Genomic DNA, 19329 nt, shown 5'->3' with positions numbered 1-19329 from the left:
GGGCTACTCAAGTGGTCTTCACGGGCTACCTGGTGCCCGCGGGCACCATGTTGGTGACCACTGGTATAGACATTGCATCATGGTCTAAATGTACTGTACCCTTAACCCTTAGATGCATATGTGGGTCAAAAATGACCCGGTGAGGTTTTTTTCTTGAAATATCTTCGTACTGAAAATTTATTATAATTTCATATTCCGGGTATTCCTCAAAAAACATGTTTTTTATATAATGTCATTCACAATTTTAACTTACATTTTATACATTTTAAGAAATTTCAATTTTTGTATTGCTACCCAAAGTTTCCATAAATGGGTCAAAAGCGACCCGTGTACATTTTCTATGGAGTCCAATGGGAACCACTGATTCGAATCGACTTTGGCTGTCAGCAATACATTGACTGCGGACTGGGCAGACTATACTATCAGAAATGAACCCCTCAGGAAAATTATTTTACACTGTAAGAGCTGATACGTCTAAGTATTATCTTCATATAAAATTGTTTGTGTGTCGTTCATGACTGATTTATCTACAAATTGGCCTTCCGCCTGGAAACAGATCATATGGCAGTCTTTCGCTATGTATGGTACCTGTTCCTGGTCAACTGCAGACAGCAATTCATCCCCAGTGATTGTGTCACTGTCGATGAACAGCTTGTGCCATTCAGGGGAAGGTGCAAGTTTCTACAGTACATGCCAAGCAAGCTTGCCAAGTATGGCCTAAAGATCTTATGGGTTTGTGATGCACGCATCCCCTATGCAATAGATGGTATAGTTTACACGGGGAGACAACCAGGGGAAGACGTTCAGAAGAATCTGGGAGAAAATATTGTCCAGCAGCTGTGTGGTAGATTTAGAAACACCGGTCGCAACATCACCATGGATAACTTTTTCACCAGTGTGCCACTCGCGCAGCATCTCCTGGAGAAGGAGCTCACTATTGTGGGGACTCTATGTCAGAACAAGCCAGACATCCCTACTCTGATGAAGCTTTCCAAGACCAGGGAGGTTTACAGCACAGAGTTTGGATTCAATGACAGCCTTACCATGGTCAGCTACGTCAGAAAGAAAGGAAAATCTGTTGTGCTCCTGAGCACGATGCACGACGACAAAGCAGTGGATGAACATAGCAAAGAGAAAAAAACAGAAGTGATCAAATTTTACAAGACAAATGGAGGTGTAGACACCAATGACCAGATGGTTGGCAACTACCCGTGCAAGCGACAAACACAGAGGTGGCCCAGGGTGCAATGGTACAACATAATTGACATCGGCACCCTAAATGCCTACACCTTTTTCATGGCTCAGCACCCAGATTTCAAGAGTGGCATCACCAATGCACGACGGCTGTTCCTCAAAGATCTGTCAAAGGAGCTTGTCACACCACACATGATGAGTCGACTGGAAAGCTGCACCCAAATGCAAATCCTGTTTATTGAAGCAATGAAAAGGTGCGGGGTGACAAAAGCCACCACTAAGACACAGGAAAGAAATACATAGGGCCAACCAAAGTGAAAAAGATGTCAGATCTGCCCAAGTAACAAAGATCGCAAAGTCAGCAATAGGTGCGGGAAATGCAATGTACCTGTGTGCAATGATCACTGACAGAAAGGCAAAACAGACAGACAGACACACACGCACACACACACACACACACACACAAAATGGATGTTCACATTTTTCTATTGCTATTCTGGGTAATTTTTATTTTTCAAAAATGTTAAAAAATTAAAAATAAAGATATTTCAAACATGAAATCATTCCTGTATGGTCCTAAATATATTACAAAATTTTATAGAAGTGATTATTCTTAACTAAAATGACAAAAATGTCATTTAAAAAAGCATTGTTTGTATTATGGGTCATTTTTCACCCACCTATGGAAGAGTGTAGGGGCCAGTCACTCATGCATCTAAGGGTTAATACAGTGATCCCTCACTTATCGCCGTTAATGGGGCCCGGGGCCCTGCCGGGATAAGTGAACAACCGTGAAGGAGGGTTTGCTCCCCCCTAGGAATATTTGTGTAAGGGTATGTGGGTACCAGCATCTCTAAAATATTTAAACAGTATTCAAACTATACTTCACTAAATCTTTAATTATAAAAAACTTGGACAGTAATTAACATTCATCAGCACTGCCTTCTGACAAAGGCGAACAGACTTGTGTTACTCTCACTTTATGCTCTGACAGTGTAGCTCCTGGCCAGCGATCCTCGCTCTCTCTTTCTCACTCTCTCTCCCCCCTCTCTATTTTCCCGCCACGCACATAGCAAACTCAACAGAAGAGAGAGTATGCCAGAGAGAGGCAGGCGAACAATCAGATAGTCAACCGCATAACGAAACACAAGGGAAGGTGCTGGGCGGGGCTGCAAGTTGCACACGGGATAAATCCACTTGTGCTGTCATTGATTGACGTTGCCCCAGGAATTTTTGAAAAAAAATGCGATGTACTCAAGCCACGATAAATGAAGTGCAATATAGCGTGGGATCACTGTACTTGATAATGTGTACACATTAATGATGTATGTGATTTGTATATTTTTTGACTTCTCTTTTGATGTTTCAGAGAAGTGTATGTTCACCTAGCGGCTTTTTGTCCCTTCAGCTGACATCACACTTCCTGAGAGTGAGAACTAAATACTCCAAAAAAAACAATATTCTCAGAACATACCTATGTGCTGTTAAAGCTATTGTGTTTCCTCTCCAGAGTGTTTTATGTGTTACTTCACGCTGCAGTCTTGTGGCAGAAGAATTCAACAAGGCTTGGTGTCAGATCACTAATCAGTGCCCTCTGCTGCTGGTCTCAACAGTGGTAGGTGCCATCTTTAAAAACACTGAACTCATTTTCTAATGTTGCCTCCTTCAGACTAGACCGTTGAAAAATTTCCTCTCAGATTACCTTTAAATAATCTTAAAATATTATATGAATATTCGTATTCATATATGCATTTATACTGTCCATAGACATAACACTGAACAGAAAGCACGTTTATTTTTGCTCCCATTTTTCGTAAGCTGGACTCAAAGATCTAAAACTTTTCCTACATACACAACAGAACATTCCACTGAATGAATAATCCTGCCATGTTTGACAGGCACGTGTAGGCCTCCATACAAAAAAGTCCATTACAGCCATGGTCTATAATGAACAGGAAATGAGCTATACATTTTTGAAAGTTAAATTTTGGCCCACTTTTGCACATTTACAGGGGTCATCCTTTTGCTCCTTTGCCTTAGAGCAGCGGTCCCCAACCTTTTTTGTCCCACGGACCGGTTTAATGTCAGACAATATTTTCAGGGACCGGCAATTAAAGGCCGGATAAATACAACAAAATAATATGATATTACCTGTACGAAAACGGTAGTATTAGAACTATAATAATAAACATGAATCACGGCACAAGGAACGTCCTAACTGGCTGCAACATTCTCTGGTCGCTATGGTCAAGTTTAAACCTGCCTTAAAAATATGATAGACCGCAAATACAAAGTGCATGAAAAATACGACTCACCATCGCCGCATATTATGCAGAGTGGGCTTGGTGCGTGAGAATCTCCCGTTGAGATCAATCTGTATTTTAAGTAGGACTCCTGATACTGTCTATTAAATGTAGCCTTTTTTTTAAGTCGTAGGCTCCTCCTCTGTCTCCTGGTTGGGCCTTTCCCCCTTCCCAAAGACGTAAAAAAAAAACCAAAACATGTATTTATTTGTTACTCATTTTGCTAGCTCCTGGGTTTCACTTTAGCCGTAAACTATCATGTGACCGATAAGCGCGCCATCACCTGCGTCAAGAGTGACACATTGTAGTGAGATGTAACAGAGAATCTGGTACATAAAAGTAATGCTCAGTAAAAGGAATTAAATGTGTGCTTCTTGGAAATAAAACACATACATCTCCATATAAAGCCCGTGCATAAAACCTATTATTTGCGAGTCTTGACACAATCAATTATATATACTGGATATATACAATTGAAAAAAAATGTAAATAGATATATTGTATCTGAAAGACAAATTGCTGAAGGCAAATTGATGTTGTTGGATCGGAGGAATTTAACTCAATAAATCCACGTATTGGATGGATCCCTATACCCCTACAACAGTTAGGCGATGAGCCCTTCAGGAGTGTGGTCCTCACACACTGGAACTTCCCCCTTTTCACCTAATCCCCAAGCATCTTTCTTACTTTCTCTAGGTACAGATGCTACTTTTCCCTTGATATTTATTCTCCTCTGTTTCTGTTTAACTTTCTTACCCATTCTGGAGTGAGTTTCAGCCAGTTATTTGTGTACTGTTTTTTTTTCGGTTGTAGTACTGGTGGGAGCAACTGTCGGAAGTGCTGCTGTCATTATGGTCTCGTCTGCGAGATGGGGAGACTCCACCAAAACAACTGCAGCTCATCGTAAACAGTCAAAACTGGGCCTGCGGGTAGGAATAGCTCTCAAAATGCTCTGAAAGTCTCAAGTATGTTATTTTGTAGTTCTTGTTTCTGATCATTTTGATCTGATCTCGTCTGCAGTTTAATGAGGGGTCAGTTGCTACATCTCCCCTCGGCTCCAGCACTCTTGTTAGCCTCCAGCTTGTATGTAAGCTTACAAGGCCGAGCTGAAGGCAAGCAATGTGTCAGCGATGCTCTGACTGCGTGGCAACCAGAGAGGGACATTAAACACAGAGAGGTAAAAAGTTGGACTAAAAAAAAAAAAAAAAAAAAACAGAAAAAATAATGTTTCTGGCGTGTATGTTAGACATGTACAATACATTCGTCTAAGTGAGTCATACAGAGGTTGATTACTTCCCCTTTTCACTGAACAGTACATGCTCTCCTCAGCTCTCTCTCCTTTCCTGATTTGTGTTTCTGGGATCCTCCAATCTGAATGGAATCAACCCTTACTAAATGCAAAATCTGATGAAAGCTCCCTTGTGGTCTTTGGTTGACATTTTTCCCTGACTCGTTCATTACTTGGACTATACTTTGACTATACTTGGTCGAACATTTTGAAATGTCTACATCAACAATATAACCCTTTATTGGGAATTCGCTGACCCAAATCGGGTGCAAAAAGATGGCATCGAAACATGTCAGCCTTCTGTAAGATGAGGCCTGACACGTGTAATATAATGAGCAATGACTAGACCTGATTACCGTATTTTCACGACCATTCGCCGCACCGTATGGCTGGGCGCGGTCTCATTAATGGGTGCTATGTCTGTATTTTACACATAGACAAAGCACACTGTATTATTGGCCGCAGTTTTAAAGTGGTAAAACATACGCCAGCTTAAACATACGGCATGCATGCGTGCACGCTAAAAACACGTTAGCTTGAAGCATACGGTAGCATGCCATGACATACAAATACAAGCTAAAAACACGTTTTTAAAAAGGCAACGGAAGCAAAACTGAGTTCCGTTGTATTTTATTTAGCCATCGTACAATGTACTCACGTTTTTCGATCAATCATCACCCAGAAATCCATCAAAGTCCTCATCCTCTGTATCAGAATTGAACCATTGTGCAAGTACCGGTAATCCATCAAAAACGCCGCGTTCCCTCTTGTTGTCAGAGTCACTCTCATTGCCATGTGGCTCCACAGAAATGATGCCGGCTTTGCCAAAAACTCGAACAACGGTGCAAGCTGAACACATTCGTCCAAGCAGCCACAATCCATTCGCAAATTGTGGCGTAACTCGCCCGGCGCTGCCTCTCACTCTTTGTAAAGTTGTGTTTGCCATCGATCATCCATTGTTCCCATGCCGTTCGCAGCTTTACTTTGAACGCCCGGTTGATGTCGATGTCCAGCGGTTGGAGTTCTTTAGTCAAGCCTCCGGGAATAACGGCAAGCTCAGAGTTCATTTGTTTGACTTGGTTTTTCACCGCTCCTGTGAGATGGGCACGCATGCCAAAAGCATAACCGATGGCTTGAAGTTTGAACTGAGCTTTGTAAAGCTAAACCCGCGCACTATGCGGGTATTCGGCCGTCTAGTTTTTGCCCCCCGCGACGCTCGGGTTCGACGGCGGGTATTGTCCGAGGCTCGCCCTTCGGGTCGCCGCGCGCGGCGGGTCGACGGCCGCCGCTGGCCGGCTCCGACCGCGCCATCTTGCAATATCCGATGGCTTGAAGTTTGAACTGAGCTTCGTAGGCTTGCCTCTTTGTAGAATTTATTTTCGGGGGTTCTTAGAAACCAAAACCGAAGTTGTTTTGCAACAATGCATATAGTCACACTCTATACAGGTGTTGGTACCTGCTTGGGGCGTCCCTTTAGCGTCCACTTACACGCCCACCCTTCACTCATTGGCGGACTTCTTCGCCGCATGCCTGTCCTCACTCACATCTGCCTTTTCTCTCTCTCTCTCCATATATGTACATAACACGCCCACCCTTCACTGATTGTCCGACTTCTTTGCCGCATGCCTGTCCATAGTCACTTCCACCTTTTCTCTATATATACAGCGTGCCGGCTGTCAGTCAGGTTTTGGAACTCAGCGCATACACAAGACGCTCCGCATCATAAGGCGTCCTGTCCATTTTGGAGAAAATGTAAGACTTTTAATGACGCCTTATAGTCGTGAAAATACGGTAGTTCCAGATGGTGTATTATCACTCTTGAGTTTTATTCTGGTTTTCTTTTCTTTTGTTCATAGAACACAACATTCATCGTAAAATCTTTTGATGCAAGGATGCTTGAATGAACCACCATTTTTGTAAGCAGAAGCAGAACAGCTGCAAATGACCTAATTCCCTTTGAGCCAAGATAAAGCCCTCAATCTCTCCCTTCAGATCAGCTCCCTATAATGTAGCAAAAGACAACAAAACAAATTCCGGTTAACCCATGCCGTTACAATTGCTCAGAGAAATTGAGAAACTGTTAGAAATTAAGATAGCATACTATATATTTTCATGAATGCAATCCTGTGACTTATTCTTTCAGGTATTAACGTTCTTGTTTTTCCTGTGCGTCAACAATTACCTGTCAGCCCTCCTGTATCCTCAGGTGAGTCAAACTTGTTTCAACCGCAAACACACTCCACCGAAACACAAAGTCAGTAGCCCACTGCATGTAAAAGTGTAGTCAGCCCTACCATCGCTCTTTTTGTCAGTTTGCCGAAAAATGTTGGCATTTCGCTCTGCAAGAACTCAACTTGACGACACATCAGGTTATCTACAGCACCAGCATGCAAATTTCATTTTTTCCTGACCCAATCACAGACCTGTTGACAATTTTTCAATTTTGGGGGAAAATCTGCACATTTTCACATATGACGGAGGATGGCTGAATAAACACAGGGCAAAACGACGGACTTCCAATGTCTTCAGCAGTGTAAGTCACTCGTTCCATTGCAGCGGGCGAGATTATCCAGAGCAGCTGAGAAGGCAGGAGCCTGGTAGCCAGGTCAATCAAACACAAAGTGAAACACAAACTCACCCTTCCTCCCTCCGAAATAGATAAGAGTTCATGTCATTTGCGCCCCTACTCACCACCACCGGATTTAACTCCTTCCTCACCCTACCAAACACCACCGCCACTTGGCTCTGCATTGTTCCTGAATGACTGTCACAGATTTTACAGACACGACGAAGAACCACTTTCAATATTAGAGTCCAACTTACACCTTGCATCGTTCTACCATGTCGATCCCAAGACTCATCAAACAGCCATCAACCAATTGCCCGGCCCCAATAATCACTCGAATCACCTTCTTCTTCAACCATGAAGGATCATAACCAAAGTTTTGTTGAATCTGTTCTGGGTCTAATGAAAAACTCTCTCAGAACAAGTCCAGGGCCCTATGAAATGAAGGAAACATTTTCTATCCCTATGATTACAAGTGCAGAGAAATTACAAGAAATAAGTCAAGAGCTATAAATCTAATTAGTATAGCCTTTCCAACTTCTGAACAAAGCAGTGTCTCCGTTTCCCTCTGCAAGTCTAGTTCAGTTCAAAATTGGACTGCAAGTTAACAAATCAGGGCGGCCCGGTGTCGAGTGGTATGCGTGTCGACCTCACATTGCAGAAGTATCGGGTTCGATTCCAGCTCCGGCCTTCCTGTGTGGAGTTTGCACGTTCTCCCCTGCCTGTGTGGGTTTTCTCTGGGTACTCCGGTTTCCTCCCACTTCCAAAAACATGCCCCGTAGGTTAATTGTTTACTCTATATTATCCCTAGCTGTGAGTGTGAACGCGGATGGTTGTTCGTTTCTGTGTGCCCTGCGATTGGTTGACAGCCGGTTCAGGGTGTCTCCCGCCTTCTGCCCGAAGACAGCTGGGATAGGCTCCAGCACACCCTGTGACCCTTGTGAGTATAAAGTGGATCGGAAAATGGATGGATGAATGACATCCTTATGACCTTTGAGCTTGATTGATAGAAGCAAACCAGGGCTTGTTCTGATTAAAACTAAGGCACGTGAGTCTCGGTTTGCTTGGTTTTGCTTTGGACCGCCATTCATTTGTGGTTATTTACACCTGTATAAGCATGGAACAGTGTGGGAAACAAAGCCTGGTCCATTTAAAGTGGACTAAACAATGCGGGTGTGCATACACTAGTAGTAATCTCAAAAAGCTATTTTTTCATTTCTTTCCTTTGCTTTTAAATGACTTTTAATGTATTGGTTACAACTAATTGTTGTCAATGTATGCTTGTTTTGGTTGTTTTGTTTCGTAATTTTAGTGAGCTCACTATGTTCTCTCTGTGTTGTGAACGTCTTCAGCTGTTCTGTTGCAGACTTTAAAAATTTGTTCTTCTGGTTGTGTGAAACACATCGAGTTGCCCTGCGCACAAAATCCATCCATCCATTTTCTGATCCGCTTATCCTCTCAAGAGCCTATCTCAGCCTTCTTCGGGCAGTAGGTGGGTGGACACCCTGAAATCGTTGCCAACCAATCGCAGGGCACACGGAGACGAACAACCATTCGTGCTCACACTCACACCTCGGGACAATTTACAGTGTTGTGTATGTGTAGGATTCAGCTGGCGCTTTAAGAGGGGCGGGGCTGCCACTGACAGGTGACCATTTGCGCGACGTGTAAAAAAGCAGCATTGCATTATGTTTCGTTAGTAAATACACTCGCTTCGTCGTTGGCATGGCCCAATGGTTGTTACCTGCTTCGGCTACTGCTTCTGCTACTACTTCTGTTACATCTACTACGACTACTACTACTACTTCTGCAGCAAAGTGCTCCAATAAATGTGTCAAAAAAGTACAGAGAGTGATCATTCCATGCTGACCGACAATCCCTATTCAGAGGGCCGTGAAAAACTCGGCCAGCAAGACTGAGCAAGTTCTCACACCTCAAACCTGTCCCGAGATTGGCTGAAAGAGAACTTCGGAGGCCGAATGATCAGTCTCAAGACTGAGTTTGAGTAGCCCCTAAGCCCCCCAGATTTTTTTCTTTGGGGCCATCTTAAGGACAGAATCTACGGAGGGAAAAATGCAGAACGATCACGGAACTCAAGAAAGCCATCAGGGAGGAGATGAGAGCCATTACCAATTCAGTCTGTAAGAACGTCATGGACAACTTTGTGCTGCGCCTCAAGAATTACTAAATGGAGGCCATCTAGAACGTATGCTGTAGAACAGAGAAAAAAAGGCCAAAGACCCTAGTGTTTTGATGTGATGTTTTGAATATAATAAACTAGTTATGGCCAAAGTTTCATATCATTCGGACAAAACACGAAGAAACTGGGCATAATTAGAGTTGGGGCCCGTTTTTTTTTGGGTCACCCTGTATATTTAAAAAAAAAAAAATCCTTGTCCACCCCTAGGGTGGTGTCCGTCCGTCATTCAGCTCGGGTCCTTTACCAGATGCCAGGAAGCTTGAGGGTTCTGCGCAGTATCTTTGCTGTTCCCAGCACTGCACATTTCTGGACTGAGATGTCCGATGTTGTTCCCAGGATCTGTTACAACCACTCATCTAGTTTGGGGGTCACTGCCCCGAGTGCTCCGACCACCACAGGCACGACTGTCACCGTTACCTTCCAGGATCTCTCCAGCTCCTCTCTGAGCCCTTGGTATTTCTCGAGTTTCTTGTTTTCCTTCTTTCTGATGTTTCCATCATTTGGGACCGCTACATCCACTACAATGGCTTTCCTTTGCCCTTTATCTACGATCATGATATCTGGTTGGTTCGCCATTACCATCTTGTCAGTCTGGATCTGGAAGTCCCACAGGATCTTCACTCTGTCATTCTCCACCACCTTCGGAGGTGTTTCCCTTTTGACCTTGGGGTTTCCAGTCCATACTCCGCACAGATGTTTCGGTAGACTATGCCAGCCACCTGGTTATGGCGTTCCATGTAGGCTTTCCCTGCCAGCATCTTACACCCTGCAGTTATGTGTTGGATCGTCTCAGGTGCCTCTTTGCACAACCTACACCTTGGGTCTTGTCTGGCGTGGTATATCTGGGCCTCAATGGCTCTGGTGCTCAGGGCCTGCTCCTGAGCAGGAAGGATGAGTGCCTCTGTGCTGTCCTTCAGGCCAGCCCTCTCCAGCCACTGATAGGACTTCTTGAGATCAGCCACTTCACTTATGGGTCCGGTGGTACATCCCGTGTAGGGGCTTGTCCTCCCATGATGATCCCTATTCCAGCGCCTCATCCTCTGTTCCCCATTGTCTGAGACATTCTCTGAGTACGTCATCCGTTGGAGCCTTCTCCTTGATGTATTCATGGAGCTTGGATGTTTCATCCTGGACAGTGGCTCTCACACTCACCAGTCCCCGGCCTCCTTCCTTTCGGTTTACGTACAATCTCAGGGTGCTGGATTTGGGATGGAACCCTCCATGCATGGTTAGGAGCTTTCGGGTCTTAGCGTCCGTGGTCTGAATCTCTTCCTTTGGCCAACTTATTATTCCTGCAGGGTATCTGATCACTGACAGGGCATAGCTGTTTATTGCCCGGGTCTTATTCTTGCCATTGAGCTGGCTTCTTAGGACTTGTCTCACTCGCTGGAGGTATTTGGCTGTAGCTGCTTTCCTTGTTGCCAGTTCGAGGTTGCCATTGGCTTGTGGTATACCGAGGTTCTTGTAGCTGTCCTCAATATCTGCTATTGTTCTTTCAGGGAGTGAGACCCCTTCAGTGCGGACTACCTTTCCTCTCTTAGTCACCATCCGACTGCATTTCTCAAGCCCGAATGACATCCCGATGTCGCTGCTGTAGATCCTGGTTGTTTTGGATCAGAGTCTATGTCCCTTTCTCTCTTAACATACAGTTTTATGTCATCCATGGAGAGGAGGTGACTGATCGTAGCTCCATTTCTGAGGCGGTGCACAGGTTGGTATGTCGGGACCTGCAGTCTTGTGCGACTGTTCTGTCAACCAGGAGCTGATGTTTTGCTCCTCTGGTATCTCTACCAATGCCCTTTTGTGCTTTGCTCATGTATTGATCCATGTGTCCACTTATCTTAGCTGCAATGATGCCTGACATGAGCTTCCATGTTGTGGAGAGACAGGTTATTGGCCGATAGTTGGATGGGACTGCACCCTTTGAGGGATCCTTCATGATCAGGATCGTTCGCCCTTCGGTTAGCCATCCTGGGTGAGTCCCATCTCTCAGCAGCTGGTTCATTTGTGCTGCTAGGCGCTCATGGAGTACTGTGAGTTTCTTTAGCCAGTAGGTGTGGACCATGTCCGGGCCTGGTGCTGTCCAGTTTTTCATATCTGATACCCTTTCCTGTATGTCTGCCACTGTTATGGTAACTGGGTTCTCTTCAGGGAGGTTGCTGTGCTCCTCTCTCAGGGTCACCAGCCATTGTGCACTGCTGTTATGTGCAACCTCCTTCTCCCATATGTACGTATACGTCCCATACGTATTTATGAAGTGTGCCCAAAGTTTGCTGAATTTCCTTTCTGGAATCCCCTTCTTGAGTTTGTAATGTCACCTTTTGCTGTTTCTTAGGAGCACTGCCATCAGAAAGCCTTACGCCTCTGCACAGAAGTCCTTACTGTGCTGGTGGATTCTGCAGACTGGCTACTCATCTTTAAATCTAATGGTAAAAGGTTATTTTTCTTTCCCTGAAAACTAGAGAAAACTCTAAAAACAAAGCAAACAAAAAAAGACACTGTGAGAGCTACTTGTAGAACATGAAAGCATTTGAGGTTTGTTTGATCTTTAACATATTTCTACTGTGTTACAAAGGAGATTTCGACCGAAACAGTAAATGTCATTTCTGCGGAATGCTTATAAAAAGTGAATGTGTCTATTTTACTCCCAGTGAGCTATCCCGACAGCTGTAAATGCCATTTAAAATTCTGTATACTGAATCTAACTTTCTTTAGATGCTGAAAAAGGTGCTTACCACAGTTTTCCCTTGGTGATGTCAAACAGATTTGACCACTTGATGCCATGGGTCTTCTACAGGTTAGGATTCAGAATATTGTGATTATTAAAATAAGTACTTCCTTGGGAAATGTAAGAATAGCCCTGACATGCCTGATAATGTTACGTTTGCTGTGAACATATTGTGTGTGTCTGTGTGTTTAAGCCTGTTACTTCAGCAGAGTCCCGAGCTTCAACAAAGAGCTGCACGTTGTCTAGGCTTTCTCAGCACCGCTGTCTCCTGCTACATCAGCCTGCTGCAGCTCTTCTTGGATGGGTCCTCTGTCATTGCCACACTTGGAAGTCAGGTAACCAAGCCTCAAGCCATATCCACCCTGCTCAATTCAAATGAAATTCACTTGCTTTATATCTGTAAAATTGATATCAGATGCAGTCTGGGCAAATTCTGAGCCGTACCAAAATCTTCCTGCTGAGGGCCATTTCTCAGATGCCCACTTCCACTCTCTTCTCCAGGCACATCATGCAGGTAACTGACATACACGCATGCACCGTAAGCTTCTTTTGATTTCTTCTCCTTGTTCAAAATCTTTCTGCTGGTGTGTTTCCTGGTGCAGCTGAAGTCCCTGTGTGTGGACTTGGACCCAGAGGTTGCAGCAGCTCTTTCTGCACACTTGGACATTCCAGACCACCCTTTCCTCTGATAAGGCAACTTTGGTTCGATACTTGAACTCCAAATAACTGCGAGACACACCAAATGTTTCTCTCCCGTGTTCTTTGACGTATGCTGTCGCGGCCTGGGCCAAATTGGAGGACTAGAAAGTTGAGGTACTAAATCACTGGAAGTGGATTTTTTTTTAAATGGCCCAATAAACCTCTAATATCTTTTTTTTTGCCAGGATTGATGTGAGTTCTTTTTTCCATTATTATTATATGGTAAAAATCCATTTTGTTTTCTTGTCAGAAGGCAGTCATGAAAAACGAAACATCACAAACAAATTTGTCATTATAGCAGAAGCAAAGACGTGCTCTGGAGTATTTTTTGATGAATTGGCGGCCACTTTTGAAATCTCACTTGTGTTTTAGGCTACAATTATTTGCATGACGCTTAGTTAATCCCACACCAAAGGGGACCTTTGCACCATGACTTGAGTCAAAGGCCTATTTTGGGCCTTAACTTTCTTTCTAATTAGGAGGGAGTCGACACAGATTTACGAGGGGAATGACTTTTTTATTATACTCCAGCCTGGATCCATTCGAGACAACATCAATGAAAATTGTTCTGAGATTTGAGGGACACAATCACAAATCCAAGTCTATCGTGAGTTTGTTCCTCCAATAACCTTAGTCGACCTATATTGGGTTTCATTTGAAGAGCAGGAGGTCTCTGTCACTGCGTGGCCAAAGAGGGAAGGCCTGATTGCGAAGTAGCTGCCAAGCTTGTTGGTAGACCTCCGATGCCTCCTTGTAGTCCAAGTACGTGTGCCGATCAGTCCTCCTGCGGATATACAATCGCATAATACTCATTCAGACCTGATTATTTGAAGCAGCTTCTTTTCCGAAAGAACAGTTTACGGCAGGGGTATCAAACTAATTTTTGTCGCAGGCCTGATTATTTGTAACAGTTTCCCTCGGAGGGCCGTTATGACTGAAACCATATAAAGAAGTCAAGAATAACGGTCTATTCAGTTACTGTAATATGATAAGAAGACCTTTATTTGTCTCACAATGGAGAAATTCCCATTTTTTTCTTTTTTTTTTAAGACAATATAAGAATGATGGGGTTTGGTAACAAGAAACTGCTTACAGTATCACTCTTCTTTATTACAAATGAGAATTAGAAATTTGGTATACATTTCGGCAAGCATCTTGAAAGTTGTCATCTTTGATTTGCGTTTGCGGGCCACATAAAATGATGTGGCGGACCTAGAGTTGGACCCATTTGGTTTACGGTATTCAATAGAGCATTGACTTCTGCCAAAGCTGTACAATTTCAAACACCAAACTTTTTGACTGCAAACACCAAACTTTTTGACTGAAAACTCAGTCAATGTGAGGTGATCATTTGCAATCCGTCCTAGTTGTGGTGATAATCCACATTACAGGAGCTAGCCACAGACCATGCAGTCAAAGCTTTGTTGGGCTCAAAACTGTGGATATTCCAAATACGTTCAATAATAATATGTGCGCTTCTCTCAAACCACTGGGAAAAAAAAGGTTGTACGGCTGTAAAGTTAAGTTTAGCTTTTTATGTATTTATTTTTGGGAGGGCCAGTCCTTCCTTGCCTGGTTGGGAGTTTACATTATGTAATGCCAGTAATGTTATGGGCCCCGGTAAGCCTTTTTTGACTTCCTTGTGGGTACGGGCTATACAAATAAAATTAGCTTCAATTATAGGAGTTATAATAATTAACTATTATAGAAGTTTTATTTGACTTTATCTACAGTCACTGGACAAAGCTTTTGGTAACTTTTCATTCTCAACATCTTTCAATGAAGTAGCCAAAATTCACATTTCTCATAGGATTTAGTTGTGGAATATGATTGCAACAGAAAAATCCACTAGTTTCCATCCATCTTTGCGGCTTTGCCATTTCACTGCCTTTTACTGTCACCTGAAAATCACGGTGCCCAAAGGCTCATCTTGCCAGCGTCATGTGATCAAACCCAGAAAGCAGGATCAGATTCCGCAAATGCAATCGTAATCACTTTAGACTTCTGGCGATGCATTGAAGATATTATTTACAAGAAAATGTAACTTCCCCTTGAAGAAATTTGAAAAGGGACAACATTTTAAATGAAATGAAAAATGGTGGACTTCTTCTTGGGTTCAGAGACTTTTTCGCAGGTCTTGGGGCTGTTACGTATGCCTGCCACTTTTTGTTGAACTACCGTATTTTCACGACCATTCGGCGCACCGTATTGTTGGGCGCAGTCTCAGTCACGGGTGCTATTTCTGTATTTGACACGTACACAAAACGCACTGTATTATTGGGCACACCCAGGCATGGTAAAACATACGCCATCTTAAACATGCTAGGGGCGTGCCTTTAGTGTCCTCATACACACTCACCCTTCACTCATTGGCGACTGGTACCTGCTAGGGATGTGCCTTTAGCATCCTCTTACATGCCCACCCTTCACTCATTGGCGGACTTCCGCATGCCTGTTGCCTTTTCTCTGTATAAACAGCGTGTCGGCCAGAAGTGCTCTCAGTCAGGCTTTGGAACTCGGCGCATACACTAGACGCGCCGCGTTATAAGGCGTCCTGTCCATAATGGAGAAAATTTAAGACTTTTAATGGCGCCTTATAGTAAAGTATAGTATAAGAAATGACACAATACACTAGCTATTGATATTTTTTTTTTTTTTCACAAAATCTGTGTGCACAAAATTTAATGTGTTTTCATGTACGTTTAGACCAGGGGTGTCAAACTCATTTCATATTGTGGGCCACGTACGGCCTCGGTAGATGTCAAGTGGGCCGGACCATTAAAATTATACCATACTCTGCTATAAATAACCAAAATGATATGTCTATCCTTTGTTTTGGTCTAAAGAAGCACAAGACCACTTGGAAAATGTTGAAATTTAATGAACATATCTTTTACAAAACATTTCATGAAGCACCTTAGATTTCCTTAGACCACGGGTGGGCAAACTACGGCCCGTAGGTCTTTTTAATCCGGCCCGCCGAAGATTGGTGCACAATTAAGGTTTGATTGCATTAATTTCGTTTGGACTTGTAATGACAGGTATTTCAACACCAGGCGGCGCAGTTACTTCAAGTTGCAGAGCACAGGGAGGGAGGGGAAGACGAAGAAAGAGGGAGAAAGTAATGACCATGGAAGGGAAAGTGATATGTATCTGATTATACAAAGCGGGTCACAAAGTACGAAACATTCAGGAGACGCCTGGAGTCGGAAAGACTCAAATCTATGAGACTTTGAAAAACAAGGAAGCGATTCTTACTCAGTCCGATTCTGGCAATTTCCATGCTCAGAGTGAATTGCTTGTGGCTCGAGTAAATGAACATTTCCTAGAACGGTTTGATTGTTATCATGTTAAAAACTTTCCGCAAACTGGACCGCTAATAAAAGTCGGAGAGCAGTCAAATGTGTAGAGCGTGAACAACAGGGGGCTCAGTACACATCCTTGAGGAGAACCGGTGCTGAGTGGGATGGTGGAGGAGAATGTTACGTTATTACTGCCATACAAAGACATTGTGCTATCTTCTTTATTTTCTACTTCTATTTCAAATTTTTGGCCCGGCCCTCCACAATATTTTCTGCTACTCATTTGCCTCCCCCCCTACCCCGGTAAAAATAATTGCCCACCCCTGCCTTAGACAAATGTGCGATTTACTTTTATCATTCACACATATGCATTGCAACTGATCCCACTGATGGTATAAAGGCACAAAACTTTAACAAGTAATTGGTATTGAAAAATAAGATAAACCAGATTTACAAAGAAAGGAATTTTTAAACCATTTACACGTGCATATAAAATCTAAATTTAATCCTGGCTACACCTAACAAACACAGGAGAGTGCTATTAAATGTGTACAGAATAGAATAATGTATTCACGTCTTTGATACCGCCTGCTGTGTTGGGTCTGTCTCAGTGATAGACTGAGACTCTTGTTGTCTTCTTCTCTGACCAAAACAATGTTGTCTTCTACTCTGATCAAAACAGTACAAACATTAATTCTGTGTCTTTTATGCATTTTTTTTTCACTTTTAAATTATCCTGCGGACCAGGTCAAACCCCCTTGGGGGCCGGTTCCGGCCTGCAAGCCATATGTTTGACACCGATTTAGACGATCAAAATCATGATTTTGTTCGCCAAACAGTGCATCGCCATGGCAACCTACCATTAAATGTTCGTTCGGCAAGCCCGCTCCTGTCTATTTTTAAAACTCTTTTTGGCCCATACTTTCTATGGCTTTTGACGCAGTATGACAGTTGGCATTGTTCTAATGTTTGATGGTGTGTTAGTGGTGGTGTTAGCATCAATTCATTGATAAATTGATTAATTGCTGATTTCTGAATTCAGTATTAAAGCATTTTTTAAATTCATTGTTTTGCTGTGATTTTTGCTCCATGTAAAGCACTTTAGATGGACCAATGACTGTTTGAAAGTGCTCTGTAAATAAAGTTGAGTTGCAAAAGGATGTTTTACGCACACCTCTGTGCGTATGCAGACTTTATAAATGAGGCTGGTAGCTAGTGTGTTGCAATAAAATACTTACGTAGAGAGAGGAAGTAATAGAAGAATTAGTTACTTGTGTCACTCCTTTTTTTTTTTTAATCAAAGCTCATCCCTCATACACAGTCCAAGGTAAAGAATTTGGGGTTTTGTTTGTCATTATGAAATTAGATTTGTGAAAACAATTGAGTGGCTTGATTTACGCTTCAGGGTAACAACCGTGAGATGATGAAAGCGCCTTTGTTGTACCTGAGAGAGTCAGGAAGTGCAGAAGCTTCGGTAGACGACACCAGAGACAAGAATGAATGGAAAAGTTCCAGTTTACACAAAGCAGACCTTGACAGAGAGATAAAAATAGACACACCTAATTAAGATGATTTTAAATAGATCTGCAGTCATCAAATAATCAAATGTATGTATTTATTGATTTATTTACGTTGTTTTTTGTTTTGTTTTTTATGAGAGTACTGCATGCCGACCTAGCTTTCGCTGTACCCAAGGCCTTCTTGGTGACTCCTTGTTTGAAGCCGCTGGCAGTGACATCAAGTGGCTGCTCGGGCACTTTACACCAGCTGACAGCTGAAACACAGCAGAATGGGTCCTTGTCATTTCCACTTGTTTGTTTGCTTTCAATTATGAATGTTCTCGTTTTGTCATAAATATGAATGACACAAAGATGGCCATCCATGAACACAGTTTTCCATTGTTTATAAATTGCCAGTTTTAAAGCATTCATAATAAGTAGTAACTACAGAGTACATCAATTTGATGCATATTTAGTTCATTTTTAAAACAATGAAAAAGATGATATGCTACATTTTTATGTGATATCCTGTCCTTTTGCTCCAGCATTAACCGGACATACGAAATGCACTAAGGAGTGGCACCCAAATTTCGTTGTATTCTATACAATGACAATAAAGGCGATTCTGATTTTGATTCTGATTTCCGAGGCCATTTTCACATAAATTTCAATTCCAATGCGCCAGTACACCAACGTGACAGTATGGCAAAGTTGCCCGGGCTGCATGGGCCCTTCATTGTTGCTTATCGCTGTTTTGTATTACTTTTTGTCAGATTCAAGTTATTTCTCTGACCAAGGTGGGTTTTTTTGTTTTCAGGGGGGGGGGTGTCAACAACAGTGGGGTGCAAACAAATTTGGTCTTTTGTGTACAAGGTGTTTCAGAAAAGTTACAGAACCCGTTTTCATCCTTCAGTGTAGCCCAGGTGATCAACCAGCACATCTACAAAGAGATCCTGAGGTGTTTGGTTCATTCCTTGAGTGAGAAAATATGATAGTTAACGAAAGACAATTTATGCCTTGAGCATCTGACAGATCATGGCCGAAGAACATTGGTGTGCTGCAGCAAACTCTCTCGGTACATCAGCTGGATCTGTTTGAATGCATTCTAACTTCCCGAGCTCAAGGTAGTCATCAAGGGGAGACGCTTTGAAAACGTGGACAACATCAAGATGGCCATGAAGACAAAGTTGTGGAGGATCACGAAAAAAATTCATAGAATACGTATGAAAGTATGACAGACTCCGGGGGATTACTCCATGGGAATAATTTGCGTTTTGGATTATGGAACTAAATCCCAACAATTTTTCAGACACACCTCGTATGACTACTTGACCACACACTACCTGCCCCACAGGGTGTGATGCATCCTTGTCCTTCCTTGTGCTGGAGCTCAGTCTGGTGACGGCTGAAGGGAAATTCCAATTCTGATTGGAGAAAAACTGGTTGCGACACTGAGAAACCAGCAGGCAGGTCTGCTATATGTGAGCATCTGAATAGCACAGGACAAACACAACATAGGAGCTCTCAATTAACACAGTGAATACTACTGG

At 42.9% G+C, this 19329-nt stretch overlaps 2 protein-coding genes across 7 annotated transcripts in view; one reads left to right on the top strand and one right to left on the bottom strand.

The window, feature by feature from the left end:
- Nucleotides 1-13153, top strand: part of LOC127597644 (Fanconi anemia group A protein) — an 82150-nt gene extending 68997 nt beyond the window's left edge. For 3 of the 4 annotated variants that reach the window (XM_052060804.1, XM_052060803.1, XM_052060806.1), the window contains 10 exons: nt 2564-2623; nt 2705-2809; nt 4311-4426; nt 4518-4674; nt 6929-6991; nt 11887-11980; nt 12267-12348; nt 12473-12614; nt 12695-12793; nt 12882-13153. In XM_052060804.1, the coding sequence (XP_051916764.1) occupies nt 2564-2623; nt 2705-2809; nt 4311-4426; nt 4518-4674; nt 6929-6991; nt 11887-11980; nt 12267-12348; nt 12473-12614; nt 12695-12793; nt 12882-12968 (1005 nt within the window). In that variant the 3' untranslated portion in view covers nt 12969-13153. The remainder of the gene's footprint in view (nt 1-2563; nt 2624-2704; nt 2810-4310; nt 4427-4517; nt 4675-6928; nt 6992-11886; nt 11981-12266; nt 12349-12472; nt 12615-12694; nt 12794-12881) is intronic. The other variant, XM_052060805.1, reaches the window with a different exon arrangement.
- Nucleotides 13154-13474: 321 nt separating this feature from the next.
- Nucleotides 13475-19329, bottom strand: part of adat1 (adenosine deaminase tRNA specific 1) — a 144892-nt gene continuing 139037 nt past the window's right edge. For all 3 annotated transcript variants that reach the window (XM_052060909.1, XM_052060907.1, XM_052060908.1), the window contains 4 exons: nt 19123-19268; nt 17955-18054; nt 17725-17811; nt 13475-13762 (listed from right to left, as the gene is read on the bottom strand). In XM_052060909.1, the coding sequence (XP_051916869.1) occupies nt 13630-13762; nt 17725-17811; nt 17955-18054; nt 19123-19268 (466 nt within the window). In that variant the 3' untranslated portion in view covers nt 13475-13629. The remainder of the gene's footprint in view (nt 13763-17724; nt 17812-17954; nt 18055-19122; nt 19269-19329) is intronic.

The sequence above is a fragment of the Hippocampus zosterae genome, chromosome 3 (genome assembly GCF_025434085.1).
Source record: "Hippocampus zosterae strain Florida chromosome 3, ASM2543408v3, whole genome shotgun sequence".
In the NCBI taxonomy this organism is placed as follows: Eukaryota; Metazoa; Chordata; class Actinopteri; order Syngnathiformes; family Syngnathidae; genus Hippocampus; species Hippocampus zosterae.
Note: the sequence above shows the minus strand (reverse complement) of the source record. Positions and strands in the feature narration are given on the sequence as shown.